We start from the raw sequence: 16740 nt of genomic DNA on the forward strand, positions 1-16740 counted from the left end.
AAGACAACTGCCAGTGCAATGCTTGATAATTAAGACATTGTATTCATAATAAAAAAATGATTTGTGTTTTATTTGTTATTAATGATATACTAAATATTTAGTAAAGTTTACAGATCAGAGTAATTTAAACATTCTGACTTTACTATTAGTATAAGTGGCAAAATCTAAATCAGGGTGCTGCCTTTTAAGGGAAGGGTAAACAATTTTTCTGCTTCTTCTTTAAGATTTGCATAGCTACTTGACTTGGAAATAAATTTTATCATATTAAAATTATTTTCTATTACAGTACTTTTCATACAGTATTTTTTAATGTTTGGGAAATAAAACACTGGGGGCAGAGATATGTTCTCATTTTGCCAGAAATGAAAGTGTTTAAAACTTAATTAGGATCAGCAATATGAATCACTAAGAAGAAAGGTGATAGGAGATGAACTAGAAATTGAACTTGGAGAAAAGAGGCCCAACACAAGTGATATATAAAAGGACAATAAAATAATATTGTGTTGGAAACAAAGCCTCATTTTCATCTTAAAAGAAAGAAGAGACCTAAGTCTTGAGTAACACTTTCGCTGCCCCGGCGGGCGACCCATCGCGCACCTCAAAGTCGGCCGAGCGGTGAGTGTGAACTCACCAGCACCCACAAACGTTTATACTCTTTTTACCTTTCTGACCTTAATTTTTGTGCTACGTCATTCAATTTGGTATCAAATTGTTTGTAATAGAATGCTGTAAAAGAATATTTGCATATAAGAACATATAACTCTCACTTTCCAATACTTTAGACCTGTCACGTACCACAAAGTAGGCCCAGAGTTCACCACTACACAAAAATGTTTGTGCTCTTTTTCAGCTCTGTGACCTCAATTTTCATGCTACGTCGCTCAATTTGGTATCAAACTGTTTGAAATAGAATACTATAAAGGGATATTTGCATATAAGAACACATAAGTTCCACTTTCCTATACTTTAGATTTGCAGTGTACTGCAAGGTAGCCCAAGCATTCCCCGAGAGCTCACCACTCCAATGTTTAGTCTTTTTTCAGCTTACTAACCTCAATTTCTGTACTACATCATTCAAATTGGTATCAATTTGTTCACAATAGAATGCTGTTAAGGGATATTTGCATATGAGAACATATAAGTCTCACTTTTCTATACTTTCGATAAAAACTCAATATCTTTCCCTCATACGTGTTTCTTTCAATGCTTTCGTTATGGATTGGCTCAGTTCTTGATCAGTATCCATCTGGAAGTCAATTTGCAGTGTTTATAAATCCTGTAACAACAAATACCTGAGATAAAATAACCGGAATGGGGAAACATTTTGACTCGAGGGAAGGGTGCGGCTGTCATGAGTGAGGTCACGAGAACAGGGAGCCTCCAGCGTGGGTGGGCACCCACACGGCGGGGTCAGGATGCCACGTGGGGTATACAGAGAATGGGCAGAAGTTAGAGATCATTTTAAAACAAGTCCCATAGAATTCAGACAATAAATGGAATTTCTACAAATGTTTTAAATAAATGGCACTGCTTGCATCATCAGGCATACTTCGTATTTTGGTTCCATGATGGAATATGCGGCATCGGGCAGCGAAAGTGTTAAGTAGAAAGTGAGAACACTAAAATAATCACAAATGGAGGAAAACACACTTCTATTGTCAGTTTGAAAGAAAAAATTCGTGTAATGTACAATAATATCAACAACCATATGGAGTAAGAGCATTAGAACACGACCAACAAACTTAACGATCTTAAGTAGTATCTTCCCTAGATTATTAACTTCCTTTCCTTGTTGAAAACTATGGAAAATCAACAAACACCTAAAGATGTGAAGATAGAAAATGAATATAGCTAAATAGTTATCAAAAGACTTAATTTAATGAAAAAGGACATATACAACAAAACTAAGTTAGAGGGCTTTACCAAAAAAAGGCAAGTAGGTTCTCATGATTAAGTTATATAAATGAGTAACATAAATAACAAGATATCAAATCATGAAAGCCTGAAGAGTAACATAAATAACAAGATATAAAAGCACAGAATCCTACAAGAAAATCAGATGTGTTTTAAAAGTTAACGACATTGAAGAGACAATGAAGGACAATAAGATTTAGCGTTAGAGATGGAGGAGTCACGGACTCTTTAAGAAGCCAAAGACTATTATCTACCAAGAAGAAGCATTTTGTTTCAAAAGAACAAAGTGTAAAGAGAATCACACTGGAGTTGACAAGACTGACCAGCATGAAGGTAAAATCAATAATGTGGTACTGTTGACTTATAAATTTTTGCAAAGTGGTGATTTTCATGGACCAGTGATAAAAACCATCTTAGGTTAGCTAGGTTATGGCATAACATTTACATTAACTTTTGGTGATAATTCCGGTAAACTGATTATTATACATGTTTTTTATTATAGTTTAAAAATTATTAGGTCCAGCATTTATTGTGAATTATTATTATTATTATAATGATTATGATGTATGATCATGGGCCATGATTAATATGGATTATTGTGATCCCGTCATAAGTAGTAACGGTTCAAAGTGGTAAATAATGAAGTCCAATTATTTTCATGGTCCAACATATGCCACATACTGCTATGGTCTAACAATATTTTTCTGGAAATTTTGGTTTATTTATTTACAAGAAATGATTGATGACTTACATCAATTATTGGACCACACTATTCTTATCAGTCATCATATTGTTTAATAATTACCACGAGCAATCATGGTCCAGTAATTATCATCATTTATTATAAAACCAGTAGCTAACATTAATATTGATAATCCAGTGATCAACACATACAGTGACTATTAAGTGTGCTCTATAAGCAATTATTATGACCCCGAAAATGTATTGGACCAACAATTTTCATGGATCACATATAATCTTACTAGCAAAGTGATAATAACAGATACATGATAAACATGGTTTAGCAATTACCACACATTACAACAAACAAATAATGACCCTGATTCAAGTAATGACCATGAATTATCATGACCCTGTAATTATCAGCATCTACTACACTAAGAGCAAGGATCAAGCAGCTGAGACTGGTCTACACAGTAAGCGTTGAAGCTCGTGTTGACATACATCACCGAGTGTTAAGTTTAAGAGTAGGAGGAAGAACGCATCTACTGCATCACCGCATGTGTGTGTTATGGAGAAGAGTTATACAGATGGTAAGGGAGAAGATGTTAAGGCAGGCCTCCATCTCCATTCTTCAGGAGTACTTGCAGATATGTACAATATTTTAGGTGTTACTGAAAACTGAAACAGGCCCCCTAACATCTTCACATATGAATCAGGTTATGCTGACTTAACTTATAAAGCCAATAATGTTTATGTTTATCATTCTGCTGTTTTGTAAAGCTCTACAGGAATGCGCTCAACCAACTTGTTGTGGGTGATGGCGTGCTTAATATAGAATCTATTTCCTTAAGGTATACATGTTCAACAAAGGTCTACATCCTATGTTTCAAGTGCTCACAAATTGATGTATTTTTAACCTTGTGAGTTAGTACCTACAAACTCAGATATTGCAACATAATTTATTCAAAGGGAGGAGTAAACCAAACAGTAATGAATGAGAAATATGTAACTTATTGTCTAATTTGAATTTGTCACAATCATGAATTATTTCTTAGAATAAAATGTATTTTTTAGTAATAAAGAATTCAATAGGCAGATGATTTTCATGCATTAAATAAAGAAGCATTGGATAATTCTGTGATCTATGCATTACACATTTTATAAGGTTTTGTTGTAAAGAATGTGTACTAAATAGAATGTGCAATGATTTTATGACAAGAAAAAGATTAACTATACATGACACAGGCCTAGCTTACATGACTGGTGATCGTAAAACCAGATTAATGATTATTTATATTATTTATCATCACTCATGATCAGATTACAAAAGACTAAAACATTAACAAAGCACAGAAAAACATTCACAGTACCAGTCTAAATGTGCAAAAGTTGGACAATTATTATCAGAAGGCTCATTGCAAGTCTAAAAAAAAAGTGAAATCAGTAAACTTGGCCTGAGGTACTTTTAGATGTTATTTAGTATGAGTCTTGTAAAGTTATCAGCCTCACGATACATTATACATAATGCTAATATGCAAGAATTATCTGAATCAATCATTTTTTACCCTAAGAAAAGTTTGCAAGTAAGACTTTAGTAGCATATGCAGGCGATGAGTCACAATAATGTGACTAAAGTATGTTGACCAGACCACACACTAGAAGGTGAAGAGATGACGACATTTTGGTCCGTCCTGGACCATTCTCAAGTTGATTGTGAGAATGGTCCAGGACGGACCGAAACGTCGTCGTCCCTTCACCTTCTAGTGTGTGGTCTGGTCAACACACTTAAGTAGCATATGTGGGACCATCCAGCATGGGTAGTTGTGTTTATATTAAGATAAATTCCTTTATTTTTACAAGTTTAAAATGCTGCAATGTGCATATACAGTACTATGAACTATGAAAGGCACAGATGAACAAAATAAATCAGATGCTATTGTGAGTGTATCTGATAACTTGAGTAGACTCGAAGTCAATGTGGCTGCATGCCTTTTCAAGCAAGGTATTGTAAATGTTTAAGAGAAAATTGGTTTGTCGAATCGGCTAATGTACCGCTTGTTTGTCAGCCGACAATTAGTTGAACTTACTAGTAAAGATACATAGATATTAAAATTTATAATAACACACTGAAAGCAATCAAATTGTAAGTTCTGTCAATAGATGTTGTTCTTAAGAGTTTTAAGTGGGATTTGTGGGAATTATTTATAATGAGGAAAATGTCATACTATGTGATCAATGTGCCAACATAACAGTGAATTAAAGATACATTCTTAAAAGGAGAATTTGAGAAACTAATAATTATTTAACAAACATCACTAGCAGAAGAAACCACTAAAAGTAGAAATATATGCTTACTGTATAACTTAAATAACTCAAAATACTGTAGTATATTTTGGCAGATTTAAATGTGTTAAATTAAAAAACAGCACAACCTTCTGGGAAACACAGTCCACCATATATTGGCAAGGACACCTCTGGACCGCTCAGATCCATGCCACCACCCTTCACGCCACTATTAGCAGCAACACCACTATCAGACGAGGGAGCACCTGATAGCAGTAACTGGATCATCCTCAGGAACAGCATCCAATTTGATATTTTTTGCATTTGTGCACTCTTGATAATGCCATAAGTGAGTATAGTTTCTAATTTTGATAGGATTGCTTTATCAACCTGTGGTATAAACTGATTTACCATAATTATCAAGCCTTTTTACAGTAAGTACAATATTACAGTATTGTCAAAACTGTGGTTACTAATATGTACAACAGCTGAGGAAAGGTTAAAATTCTGTCTTAAACTGTGCCTGAGGATGTATGATGTTTAAGTGCTGAGCCATGCCAAGCATGAAGAACACAGTGCCCTGAGAAAATGGGAAGGGAAAGCAGAGCCACAAAAAAGTGGACATACACGACCTTGGGAATAAAAGAGGCCATCTGTGCAATAAACCTCTTTATTGGTGATACTTTCTGGACCACAGATCCTGGTTATATCTAGAAGTATCTTTGTGATATGCACAAGATAAGCATCTTTTTTCTTTCCAAGATATGAAAAATAGGGGAATAACATTCTGAGGGAAAAAGGAAGATAATAAAAGAGCAAAGACATCTAATGAAAGAATTGATGCCTAAGACAAATGATGGTAATTAAGAGTAAGGACATAAAGAGGGGAAAATAATGGCAATGGGGAATCTATTGAATAAAAAAGGAACTATAAAGAAGGGTACGCTAGCACCATCTACTGGTAGAATTTTACGCTATCCAGCTTATAAAATAATCCTTGCAGTGCTCGAAACTTCCATCTCTGAGGTTTATGCAGCATCGTAGAGTTGAACAGGCGTGTACTAGTCTAGTGGGTGGTGGGGGGGGAGGGTGTCCCTTTTACAGCCCGGTGGTGGTGTCGTTACAGTATACAGAGGCTGAGTGCACATAAGGCCACTTTCCATTTAAGGCAAAGATCCGGACAGAGCAGCAGATGCAGTAGTTATCCCCAGCCACAACTCTCAAAATATGGTAACTGATTTTTATTAATTTACAGATGAAATTAACTTTACATTCACCTTTTAAGGGATGTTTGGCTACTAGTATGTACAGTTATTTAGGGATTTGGCAGACTGGATTCAACTACCATAGCTGTGTACCCAAAAATTAAAAAAAAAAAAAAAAAAAAAAATTGAAAGTTTAAAATACTCTATTACAAGTCTATAAAAACCTATCCTGGTTTAAATACAATCAAACTGATTTACAGAGTCATAAGATTAAGTGTAAGACAAATTTTCTGAACCTTAAAAGAAATTCAAAAGGCGAATGCAAGTTGCCGTACATGCTGGGAGGATATACAGGTTTCCTCCCCTGGTGCTGTGAGCATATCAAACATCACCAAAGTGACCAGATCACCTCAGAACAACATCTAGGCTAAGTGGGAGGGCCTACAATTGAAAATTTCCATGTTTGAATATACATGAAAATTGCAAATGGATTTGTAAATAAAATCCTACTCATGCAGCAGACCACTTGTGACTAGTGTGCGTGTTTGTCCTCCCAACATGTGTAAATGTATAGTTGCCATGTCTGGCATTAACAAGTGCAGGTGCAACATACAAAATGCTAAATACAACTCAAACGTTATGGTAACTAATATATATATATATATATATATATAAATAAACAAATGTAATGACTCCTTATGGGTTCGAACCAAGGCAGCCTAGGCTCAAACCCTTGAGGGATCAATGAGTTTACTGTTGAAGAAATATAGCTTGGGGACCATTCAAGCTTTATACATAAAATATATATATATATATATATATATATATATATATATATATATATATATATATATATATATATATATATATATATATATATATATATATATGTATATATATATATATATATATATATACACATACACAACCGTTTTATGAGCCTGTTCAAGAGATTGGTGATCTCTTGGCTATGGCATGCGTTGTTGGATGTTGTGTAAAAGCCTCCCGGCTTCCAACATTTTTGTACAGTCGTCCATGGTCAAGCGGTTACCGTATTGGATACGCCACTGTGTTTGATGCACCAGGCTGTCTAAGGTTCGAATCCTTCATGAGGAAGAGTTCTTTGGTTATATACATATACAGTATATATATATATATATATATATATATATATATATATATATATATATATATATATATATATATATATATATAACACATACACAGTATATATAAAACAATGCTTGAATGGTCCTCAAGCTGTAAATCATTATAAACTCTATGATCGTAAAAGTAATTGAACCTGCAAGGCTATGGATCATCCCACTTGCCACCACAGTACCGATACCTATCCACCATCATGCACTCAATGGAAGAGTGGTAATGGTACTGTGGTGACCAATGGAATGATACCTGGCCTCACAAGTGTGAATCCTGTCGGCATCATAAAGTTTATATATATATATATATATATATATATATATACAGAAAGGATTATGGTAAGTGAATTAAGCTATTTTGTATGTTTACGCTCATGTTGCAGTCATAACATGTCTGGCAATACAACTATATAAACATCTAGAAAGGAGGTGTTGATGCAGATCACATACAAAAGCCTGCAGTTTATGTTCTATAAGAAGCAGTACTGTACCTTTCTTCCTTGCCCTTTCTTTGGCCTTTTTGCCTGGTAAGGAAACAAAGTGTTTAGATTCTGAACATGCAAAATTCTTATTAAGTTTACTCTGAATCTTCTTGATATCATGAAATCCTATAGACTACCGATATTAGGTGATGGATATACTGTACTGTATTAGCATCCTGTACCATCATACACTATAATTTTTTCCTGTTTGTGAATAGATTTAAGACAAAATATTTTGTCGACATGCACTAAATATCAAGGATAACCATGGCAGTAACACATTGTGTAATAAACATAAGTAAGTTAAAGAAAATGCTTTTGCATGCTGTCTGTCCCATACAGAGCAATGCTTCATCACGAATTGTTAAAGAGAGAGTACATGTGATGTCTCTTAGCCGCTGCTGTGTTCCCAATGGATGGATTGCCAGAGGAAACAATCACATAAGGCTCAACACAAGTTATAGAACACATTTACATGACATAAAACTCTCAAATTGGATGTAAACAATACTTAAAATTATGAAAAGCACTCATTTTGGGGGACACACAATAACATTGCTAATACATTGCAGGAGAACTATCACACAGCATCTATAGTCTTATTTCATACAAATACAGTAAACTGTTAAACTTTGAAATATACAGGAAACTAAAATCAGTTACAGATTACAGTACTTCCATGATATTCTGCCATGCCAAATGACAGACACTCAGATATTTAAATATAGTATACCTTTACTTATTTTTAAAATGCTAAAATAAACATACAGTATTTTCAAATCACATACTGTACTGAAATTTTTAATTTAGCCTTTTAACACACACCATTACTTACTGTTTCAGTATGGCATTATGCAGCATGTTGGATTTTACAAGTTAAATGTGTCCAACCCTTTTCCTTGATATTTGAGGAGAATTTTCATTCTTGTTATAGGAAATAGCATTAACCCTTAGACAGCAGCTATGGAGAAATGGTCAAACCCACCTATTCACAAAAACTAAAAAAATTCCAAGAAATAATTTTTCATTATAAAATTATTAATGTGTATGCAGAGTGTAAGAAAAACACAAAAATAAGTGAATATTTATCGTTTCACTGGGTGAAGGCACTCTGTGAGGCTGCGTCTGGCACTTGTCAACGCCTGGTGCTCGACTTTGCTGACACTTCCTGTTTTAACCTCCGATGTTTTGCCGATTGTTTTATCACTTGTTTTTCTTTATTTACATCTACAGAGAGCTATTATATCCATATTTGCATCACACATGTAAAACCCCGACAATAATTGTTTAAATCATCATATAACGATGACAGCATTTTGCTAGTAACATTCTCAACGATAACTGCATTTGCACCATGAAATGGAAGTAGGATTTTTTCATGGGTTAAGGGTCAAGGTTTCATGGGTCTTCAATACATCCACATATATTTATTATATCCATATTTGCATCATACATGTAAAACACAGTCAATAATTTGTTAAATCTTCATATTATGATAACGGCATTGCCTTGTGAATCAACAATTGACGATAACCGCTGTCTAAGGGTTAATTTGGATAAAATAAAAGACATTTAAACAAGAAGTCCTGGTTATATCCTCAGGAAAATTTTTGGAAACCCTAAGTCTATGGCCATCTTATCTTTTCAGTTCATATTTCTACCCTATACAAATCTGACATGCAGTGGATGATGTGTGTGTGTTGCACTGTCAGTTTGTTGAAAATCCACTGGATATCCAGAAAAGTCAGTATCTGAGTATGACAACCAATGCTTCTGGTACTTTCTCATGATCATTCCCTTCCTCCCTTCTCATTAATATTTTGAATGTAGTGATCATATCACCTCTTTTTCTTCTATCTTCAAGTTTTGGCATATTTAATGACTCTAACCTCCTCCCCCATGTCCTTCAGTTCTGGGAGCTATTTTAGTTGCATGTCTTTGCGCCTTTTCCAGTTTGTTGATGTGCTTCTTAAGATATGGACACCATACAACCTCTGCATATTCCAGCTTTGGTCTCACAAATATCGTGAACAATTTCTTTAGTATTTTAAACATTTATGTACAGTACAGTATTTAAAAGCAATTCTGAAATTAGAAAGTGTAGCATAGGCTCCTTTACACGATGTTCTTTATGTGGTCATCAGGTGATAGTTTTCTATCTAGAACAACCCCTAGATCTCTTTCTTGATAAGAATTTGTTAAAGATTTTTCAAATAATTTGTAGGTTGTGTAGGGTCAATTTTCTTCTATTCCACATTCAATAACAAGGCATATTGTATTCACATTAAATTCCATTTGCCAAGTGGTGCTCTCCACACTCATTGTGTCCCGGGCTTCTTGAAGGGCATGCATGACAACCATCTAAGTTGAAGGGCATCACAATCAATCATCACGGGGACTAAGTAACAGTTCCCGTGGTGCAGTGGTAAAGCACTCGCCCGGCACTTAGCAAGTGCTTTGGCCTGGGTTTGTACCCTGGCGGGGGAGGATTGACTGGCAACCAATCCTTAACTGTAGCCTCTGTTCACTCGGCAGTGAATGGGTAGCAGGTTGTTACACAATTTGGCGGGTCATATTCCAGGGAGAATATTAGGATTAATGACCTGCCCGAAACGCTAGGCTTGCTATATAATGGCTTTACAAGAATTTAAATGTTGTTCTTTAGAATTCTTATTGTGTCTGGTTCTCTGAAAATTTAATATTGCACACACACACACTCTTTAGAACTGTTTATTTAGTGTTTCACACATTTCCTTTTCATTCTCTGTGAGGCAATTTCCCATTTTCAACCTCTGAATTTTATCCCTTACCTGACATTTTACTGAATTTATAGAATAGGCTTGGTTCTTTTTTATATTTGTCTGCAGTGGGAGGTGATGAAATGGTTACGCAGTAATATACTGTAATGAGTACAGTACTGTACATATATTGTAAGGCTTTATTCCATTGGTTAGTCCATAATACTGTGTTGGACTAGTTACATTAAGTACATCAGTACTAAAGGCATGCAACATTACCAGTGTAGTTAATTCAATAAATTTTTATTGTAGTCATTATGTTGAACTCAATTCTGCTACAATTAATGTATATTCTAATTACTCTTATTTTTATCTGTTAGGTTAAGGATCTGCCAGAAAAGCTACGCAAGGTTGTCAAGGTTGTGGCTTTGCAAGAATGTAAGAACACCACTCTCACTCTCACAACCCAATGTACATTCAAGCATATAAATAAACAAATAAATAAATAAATGTGATATACCCTGCACTACCTACAGCAGGCAATCTTAGGAAAATTTGCATAGATTTTACAGGTATGACATTTTCATGAAATATTGGTATATTTCTTGAACAACAGTGATCAAGCACAAAGAAATCATATTAATGTGATGTATGAATGATAAAATAAGTAGAAGCCATTAGGAAGATTCAAATCTGCACACTGGGTACTCCCAAGCACACACACCTTTGACCACTTCATCTCGACATGGTCCAAGGAACCTGTGATTCATCTGAATTCTCTAGGGGTCGTGAGGCTTCCTCTTCCTCTTCCCTCATGTACTCTGGCTGTGGTCTAGGAGTTCCAGCCTCAGGACTACTAGAGGATTCAGCTAACTCCCAGGCTGCATTGCTTTTGGCCATGTTGTGATGAAGTATTCTAAGTACCCAGTGTGTGGGTTCGAATCCACATGGTTCCTACTGATTTTCTCATTAGTGATAAAGCAATCTTTTAATTTTTTCATGTTAGGGCAAATCAACATCCAGAGGTGCTGCAAACTTTCCAAAATATACTTGTTGTATTTCCTACATACAATTGTATTTGTTGTATTGTATTTTAGTAGCACATACAGGAGTATGACAATTTATTACAGTATAAGAGATATAGAATAGCTATATTGTAGATTTCACCATTTCAGGTAAATAAAGTACAGTATTGTTGGTAAGTAATGTACTTCGTGAATTATTGTCCTCATGCCGCTCATATTCAATACAAGGTTATGATTAACTTCTTTGAGCATAGCCTATAAGCTTGGGCTAATTCATCAGTTTTAGCATGAAATAGGCCGTTCTCAGGTTAAAGTGATACTAATGACTGGCCACCCATCCTGGTTAAACACCTGATATTTATCTAGATATCTGTGATGGTCTGAAAGCATATTATGGTTCCAATAATAGTCTAATTGTAAACTGGAAAGTGAATCTTTGTCTTAAACAGAGAATTTTCTCAAGTTATAAGTTTATTGCATTATGAACCATTGGTTTAAAATATATAAAAAAATGCTTAGCTAATTTTCTTTGAAAGGTCTGAGGAATTTGGTTATCTGTAAGCAAGTACAGTAATTATGAAAAGAAGGCACCAAGCTGGGGAGACTATGTAGCTGGTTTTATGTAAATGAAATTCTAGGGGATACTCAAATAGTATTAAAATTGTATATTTTATAATTTATATAGGGGGGGGGGGGAAGGAGGATGAAGAAGGATGAGGAGTTGAAATTCTTAAAGAGGATTTGGATGAGAAACGAGGAGGCTTGAAATTTCAGTGGGGATTTAGGAGCTTTGACTGCACATAGTGTGCCCTGTTTCCTTCAGGTAAAAATGCAAAGCCTATAATAATAAAAAGTAATAATAATGATAATAATAATAATAATAGTAATAATTTATTCACAAGAAGGTACATTGAGTTTGTTAGATTACATAAGATTGGTATTTTTACATTCTTGCAAAGCCACTAAGCGTTTCAGGCAGGTCCTTAGTCTAACATATCTGGCGAGTTGAAAAGGTACATTGTAGCAAAATTTTATATCAACATATAAATAATTGTAATCGTAATCCTGTTTACTCGAGTTTATTTGAGACCCACTAACACTAGTGGCCTCGACGTGGACAGGAAGCTGGCAGCTTATCGAAGGTCTCCTCGCCCCCATATGCCTTGATGATCTTTTCCAGCTGTAGCTGTAATTTAAAAGTTAACAGTTTGGCATTTACAGCTTTGGCGGGTAGGCGGCTCCATGGGTTAATAACCCTGTGGGTGAACAAGCATCTCCTGTTCTCAGTCCTATATTGTGGCTTGTTCGGCTTGAAACAGATGTTCAATGTTACCTAATCGTTGCCTGTTGTTGGATAGCTTCCGCCCAGCGGGCAGATGCACACAGTCAAGCAAATCCTTAGCATCCCCCTAGCTACAGTTTTCCAAAGCGAGCAACTGAGCCCCCATCCCACTCAGATAACCAACGGGAACACTACAGACACCCAATGATCCCAGACAATAAGACATTAGGCGTCCTGTAACTGTGTAATTGAACATGGGTCCCGGTAGTACAGTCGGGTTCCAGAATTCCGAATCCCGGGCGGTTGGCTGTGTTTCCTATCACCTAAAGCCTCTGTTCACCTACCAGTAAATAGGTACCCAAAATTTAGTCCGCTTGTTGAGGGGGTTACATCAGTAATTCGACCTGGAGGAGGGGGGGGGGAAGGGTAGGGACCTCGATATATTAGCCAGGCAGAGCAGGTCAAGAGACTCCCGCTCGTCGTCAAGGTTGGACTAGTATGTACTGATCTTCAGATGAGATTGATTGATAATGATTAAGCCACCCAAGAGGTGGCACGGCTAAGATGAAATTACCCACAGTTAAGAATCCGCCACACTTCGCCTTCCTTAGCTACCCGCAAAATATGGAAACTAGAATGTTATTGTTAATTTTCTGGAACTTTCCACATTTTTGTTTCTTTAACTTTGTAAGAACAAATATTTAGTTGAAGTTTCAAACAAAAATTTAAGTGGAGTAGGGAGGGGGTGAGGGAATATACCTTCGCCACTCACTACAGAAACTCAGCAACTCACTCGGATACAGAAACTAGAACTTTGTAACTTAATTTTCAAATTCAAATTTCAAATTTCCCTGAAATGTTCATGTGATTCAATAACTATATAAGTTAATTACCACCCTTAATTGCGCTCAACGTTTAGACACAATTGTAAACAGGGGCAGATTCACGAAAGCACTTATGAACCTGTACATCTTTTCTCAATCTTTGGCGGCTTTGTTTCCAATTATTAAACAGTTAATGAGCTCAGAAGCACCAGGAGGCTGTTTATAACAATAACAACAGTTGAATGGGAAGTTTTCATGCTTGTAAACTGTTTAATAAATGTAACCAAAGCCGTTAAAGATTGAGTAAAGATGTATACGTTCGTAAGTGCTTGCATAAGTGTTTCGTGAATCTGGCCCCAGAAACTCACTCAGAAACCTGAAACAAAACGCTATGCGTACTAGTGGCTTTAGGTATTGTATGTACTACCTCTATCTTTAAATCCAACATTATGTATGTAACTCAATGTATGGACCTTTACCTGAATAAAAAAATCTAAATTTAAACCAGAAACTAGACATAAATCACTTACGAGGGCGCTCAACATAACACTAGGCTTTTCTAAGCTGTATGAACATTCCTGCGGCATATTTTACTTGTTATTATAATGAAGTTAATAACTTACATATTGTCTTACCTGTTGTGCTACTGTTAATGAGGCTAGTTCTAACCAGCCTAATTACTTAAAAAAACTAAGTGGGTAATTAGTAATGTTAAATATTTAGGTTCACGTGCATAGGCGATATGCATCCTTCGTTATTAATTGTTCAGTGTACCATTTATAATTTTGGCATGAATTGTCTAAACTTGTATACAGTACTTTATTTACCTACTACTATGTCCGGGTGCATGTACCGCCCCCGTAGACTATAGGTATACAAGTATAGGTATTAAGGTCACTTATTTTAAACTCAAGTTGCAGTGGCAACTTTCTAGCAACCGCCAAGCTGCAATAAATTCCAGCAGCTTCGGATTCAGTTGCAAATTACCATGCAACTTGCCGTTGCAATTATTTTATTTAAATTAATAAGATTTATATCGCCTATGTTTGGTCACCGTCTCGCACAAAAATTAAAGTTATCCATAAGTTACGGTTAGACAATTAATTTAGAACAGTTAATTAATTTATAATGCCATTTATTGTAAGCCTAATAATTTACTTTTCTCTACTTACAATTATATTGGCACTTATTGTAAGCCTTATAGTTTCCTTATTAACTACTTACAATTATATTACTAAAATTTACTTATAAAATAAAAATTTAACCTAGCACGAGGATCAATCGCCTCCCCCCAAAATATAGATCAAGTAATACAAATCAATACACTCATATACAGTATAGATGTTGCTACTATTCGGCTTAGATTCGATCAGGATCTTGGCAGTACAGTTGGGTTCATACTCGATTCACAATCTGGACCCCGCAGGTGGGGCAGAAACGGTTGGGCACGTGTTCTATCACCTAATGCCTCTGTTCGTCTAGCAATAAACAAAAAAAAAAAGGTACCTGGGAGTTAGTCAACAGTTGTAGAAGGGAAGGGAAAGGGGAAGGGAGGGGTCAGGAGTTTGACCTTGGCCAGGGGGTGGGACGGATCTTCATGCTAGCCCGAATGTATGTACATACACAGCCTGCCTGTCCCCTGACAGAACGCATTATTATATCTGGGTCTACATCAGCATTACTCGCTGATACTACACCTGACCAAATGTAAATTGTCAGCAAAATTATTCGCACACTGCGTCACTCTATATGTGATGGGGTACGAAAAGATAAATTAATTTAGGGACATTGTCTGTACCCAAAAACTCGAGAAATATGTAAAAAATTCATTCAGAATTATCTATTACCAGAACTTTTACCCTAATATTCCAAGTTTGCTAACTTGGGATAGTTGGGTGATTGTAACCTTTCCACCGTGGTCCACTGGAAGAGGAAGGGGGGGGGGGGGGGGGGGGGGGGGGGGGAGGAGGGGAGTGCGGGGGGGGGGGGCGGTGCATAATAAGCAAATAAATTTATTAAACTAGCTCACCACATACGTAAGCTGATTAGCTTCAGAGACTACTTGTGGTCGCTCTTGAACTCATTGTCGATACATATATTAGACTGTATAACTATGGTATCCAGACTGTAATTTGCTTAGCTAAAGGATTTTGGGGTTCAGTTTTGAGCCCAATATGTGCCTCTAACCTTTTTTCACTTCCACCCATAGGATGGGTGTGAGGTACATAATAAATGAGCTTACTGACTGTCTAATAACCATATTCATAAAAGCAAAGAGAAAAGTACTTAATGTGTATCATTCACTCTCACATATCATTGATATTTATCATTCACTCTCACATATCATTGATATGTTTCATTCACTCTCACATATCATTGATATGTATCATTCACTCTCACATATCAATGATCCACTCAGTAATGCAATACTCCCCCAACCAACAAAAAGACATCCTAACAAATATAAGCTCCATTTACCAGTAAATGTTAACATGCAAAATGATAGGCTTCAGGAGAAACGCGGCGTTAATTTCCCCCACCCAAGCTTAAGTACGAATACATACCCCATGGTAACTCAAAGCGGCATTCAAGCAGCAAAGAGTCTCCTGTTGGATTCGCAGTGCCCTTCACCTCTCCATTCTCCATCACTCTCTCTGCATCCAGGTCGTACCACCGGCCCTCGCCCTCCTGCAGGACACCACAACCATTTAGTGACCTGCTTCACCAGGACAGACGTTATTCGTCAACCACTGGGTCGTATCCATGCTACACGAATTATGTATTCGTGGAGCATAGGTAGTGCCAGTTATTCACGAATGATGTAAGTGCTTCTACCCCATGAATATTGCATAGTAGGACTGGTAATTACAGTTTCCTGAGCAAACAGTGCACAGTCCAGACCTTAACACTACTTAATCTTACCTGCCTTCCTGTCTTGCTATTCCTGTAGCCTTCAGACGAAATGCTTTACTGGATAATTCAATTAATCATTGCAGGAATGTAAAATTCACACTACAATTGTTATACAATATGTATCAGTGTTACTGTCTTGTGTTAAAAAAGAATAAGCAAAAGGTCTTCATATGTTTGCAGAAATTACCTATATTACATATTATTTATATTCCTCAAAATGATAATACTTC

At 36.1% G+C, this 16740-nt stretch overlaps 1 protein-coding gene across 2 annotated transcripts in view; it reads right to left on the reverse strand.

Annotated features, from left to right (window-relative positions):
- LOC123773199 (uncharacterized) overlaps window positions 1-16740 on the reverse strand; it is a 394183-nt gene that overhangs the window by 80910 nt on the left and 296533 nt on the right. The window contains exons 5-6 of one of the 2 annotated variants that reach the window (XM_069315377.1): window positions 16162-16285; window positions 7738-7770 (exon numbers count right to left, since the gene is read on the reverse strand). In XM_069315377.1, coding sequence (XP_069171478.1) covers window positions 7738-7770; window positions 16162-16285 — 157 coding nt within the window. The remainder of the gene's footprint in view (window positions 1-7737; window positions 7771-16161; window positions 16286-16740) is intronic. The other variant, XM_069315378.1, reaches the window with a different exon arrangement.

This window comes from Procambarus clarkii, chromosome 81 (genome assembly GCF_040958095.1).
Source record: "Procambarus clarkii isolate CNS0578487 chromosome 81, FALCON_Pclarkii_2.0, whole genome shotgun sequence".
Taxonomy (NCBI): domain Eukaryota; kingdom Metazoa; phylum Arthropoda; class Malacostraca; order Decapoda; family Cambaridae; genus Procambarus; species Procambarus clarkii.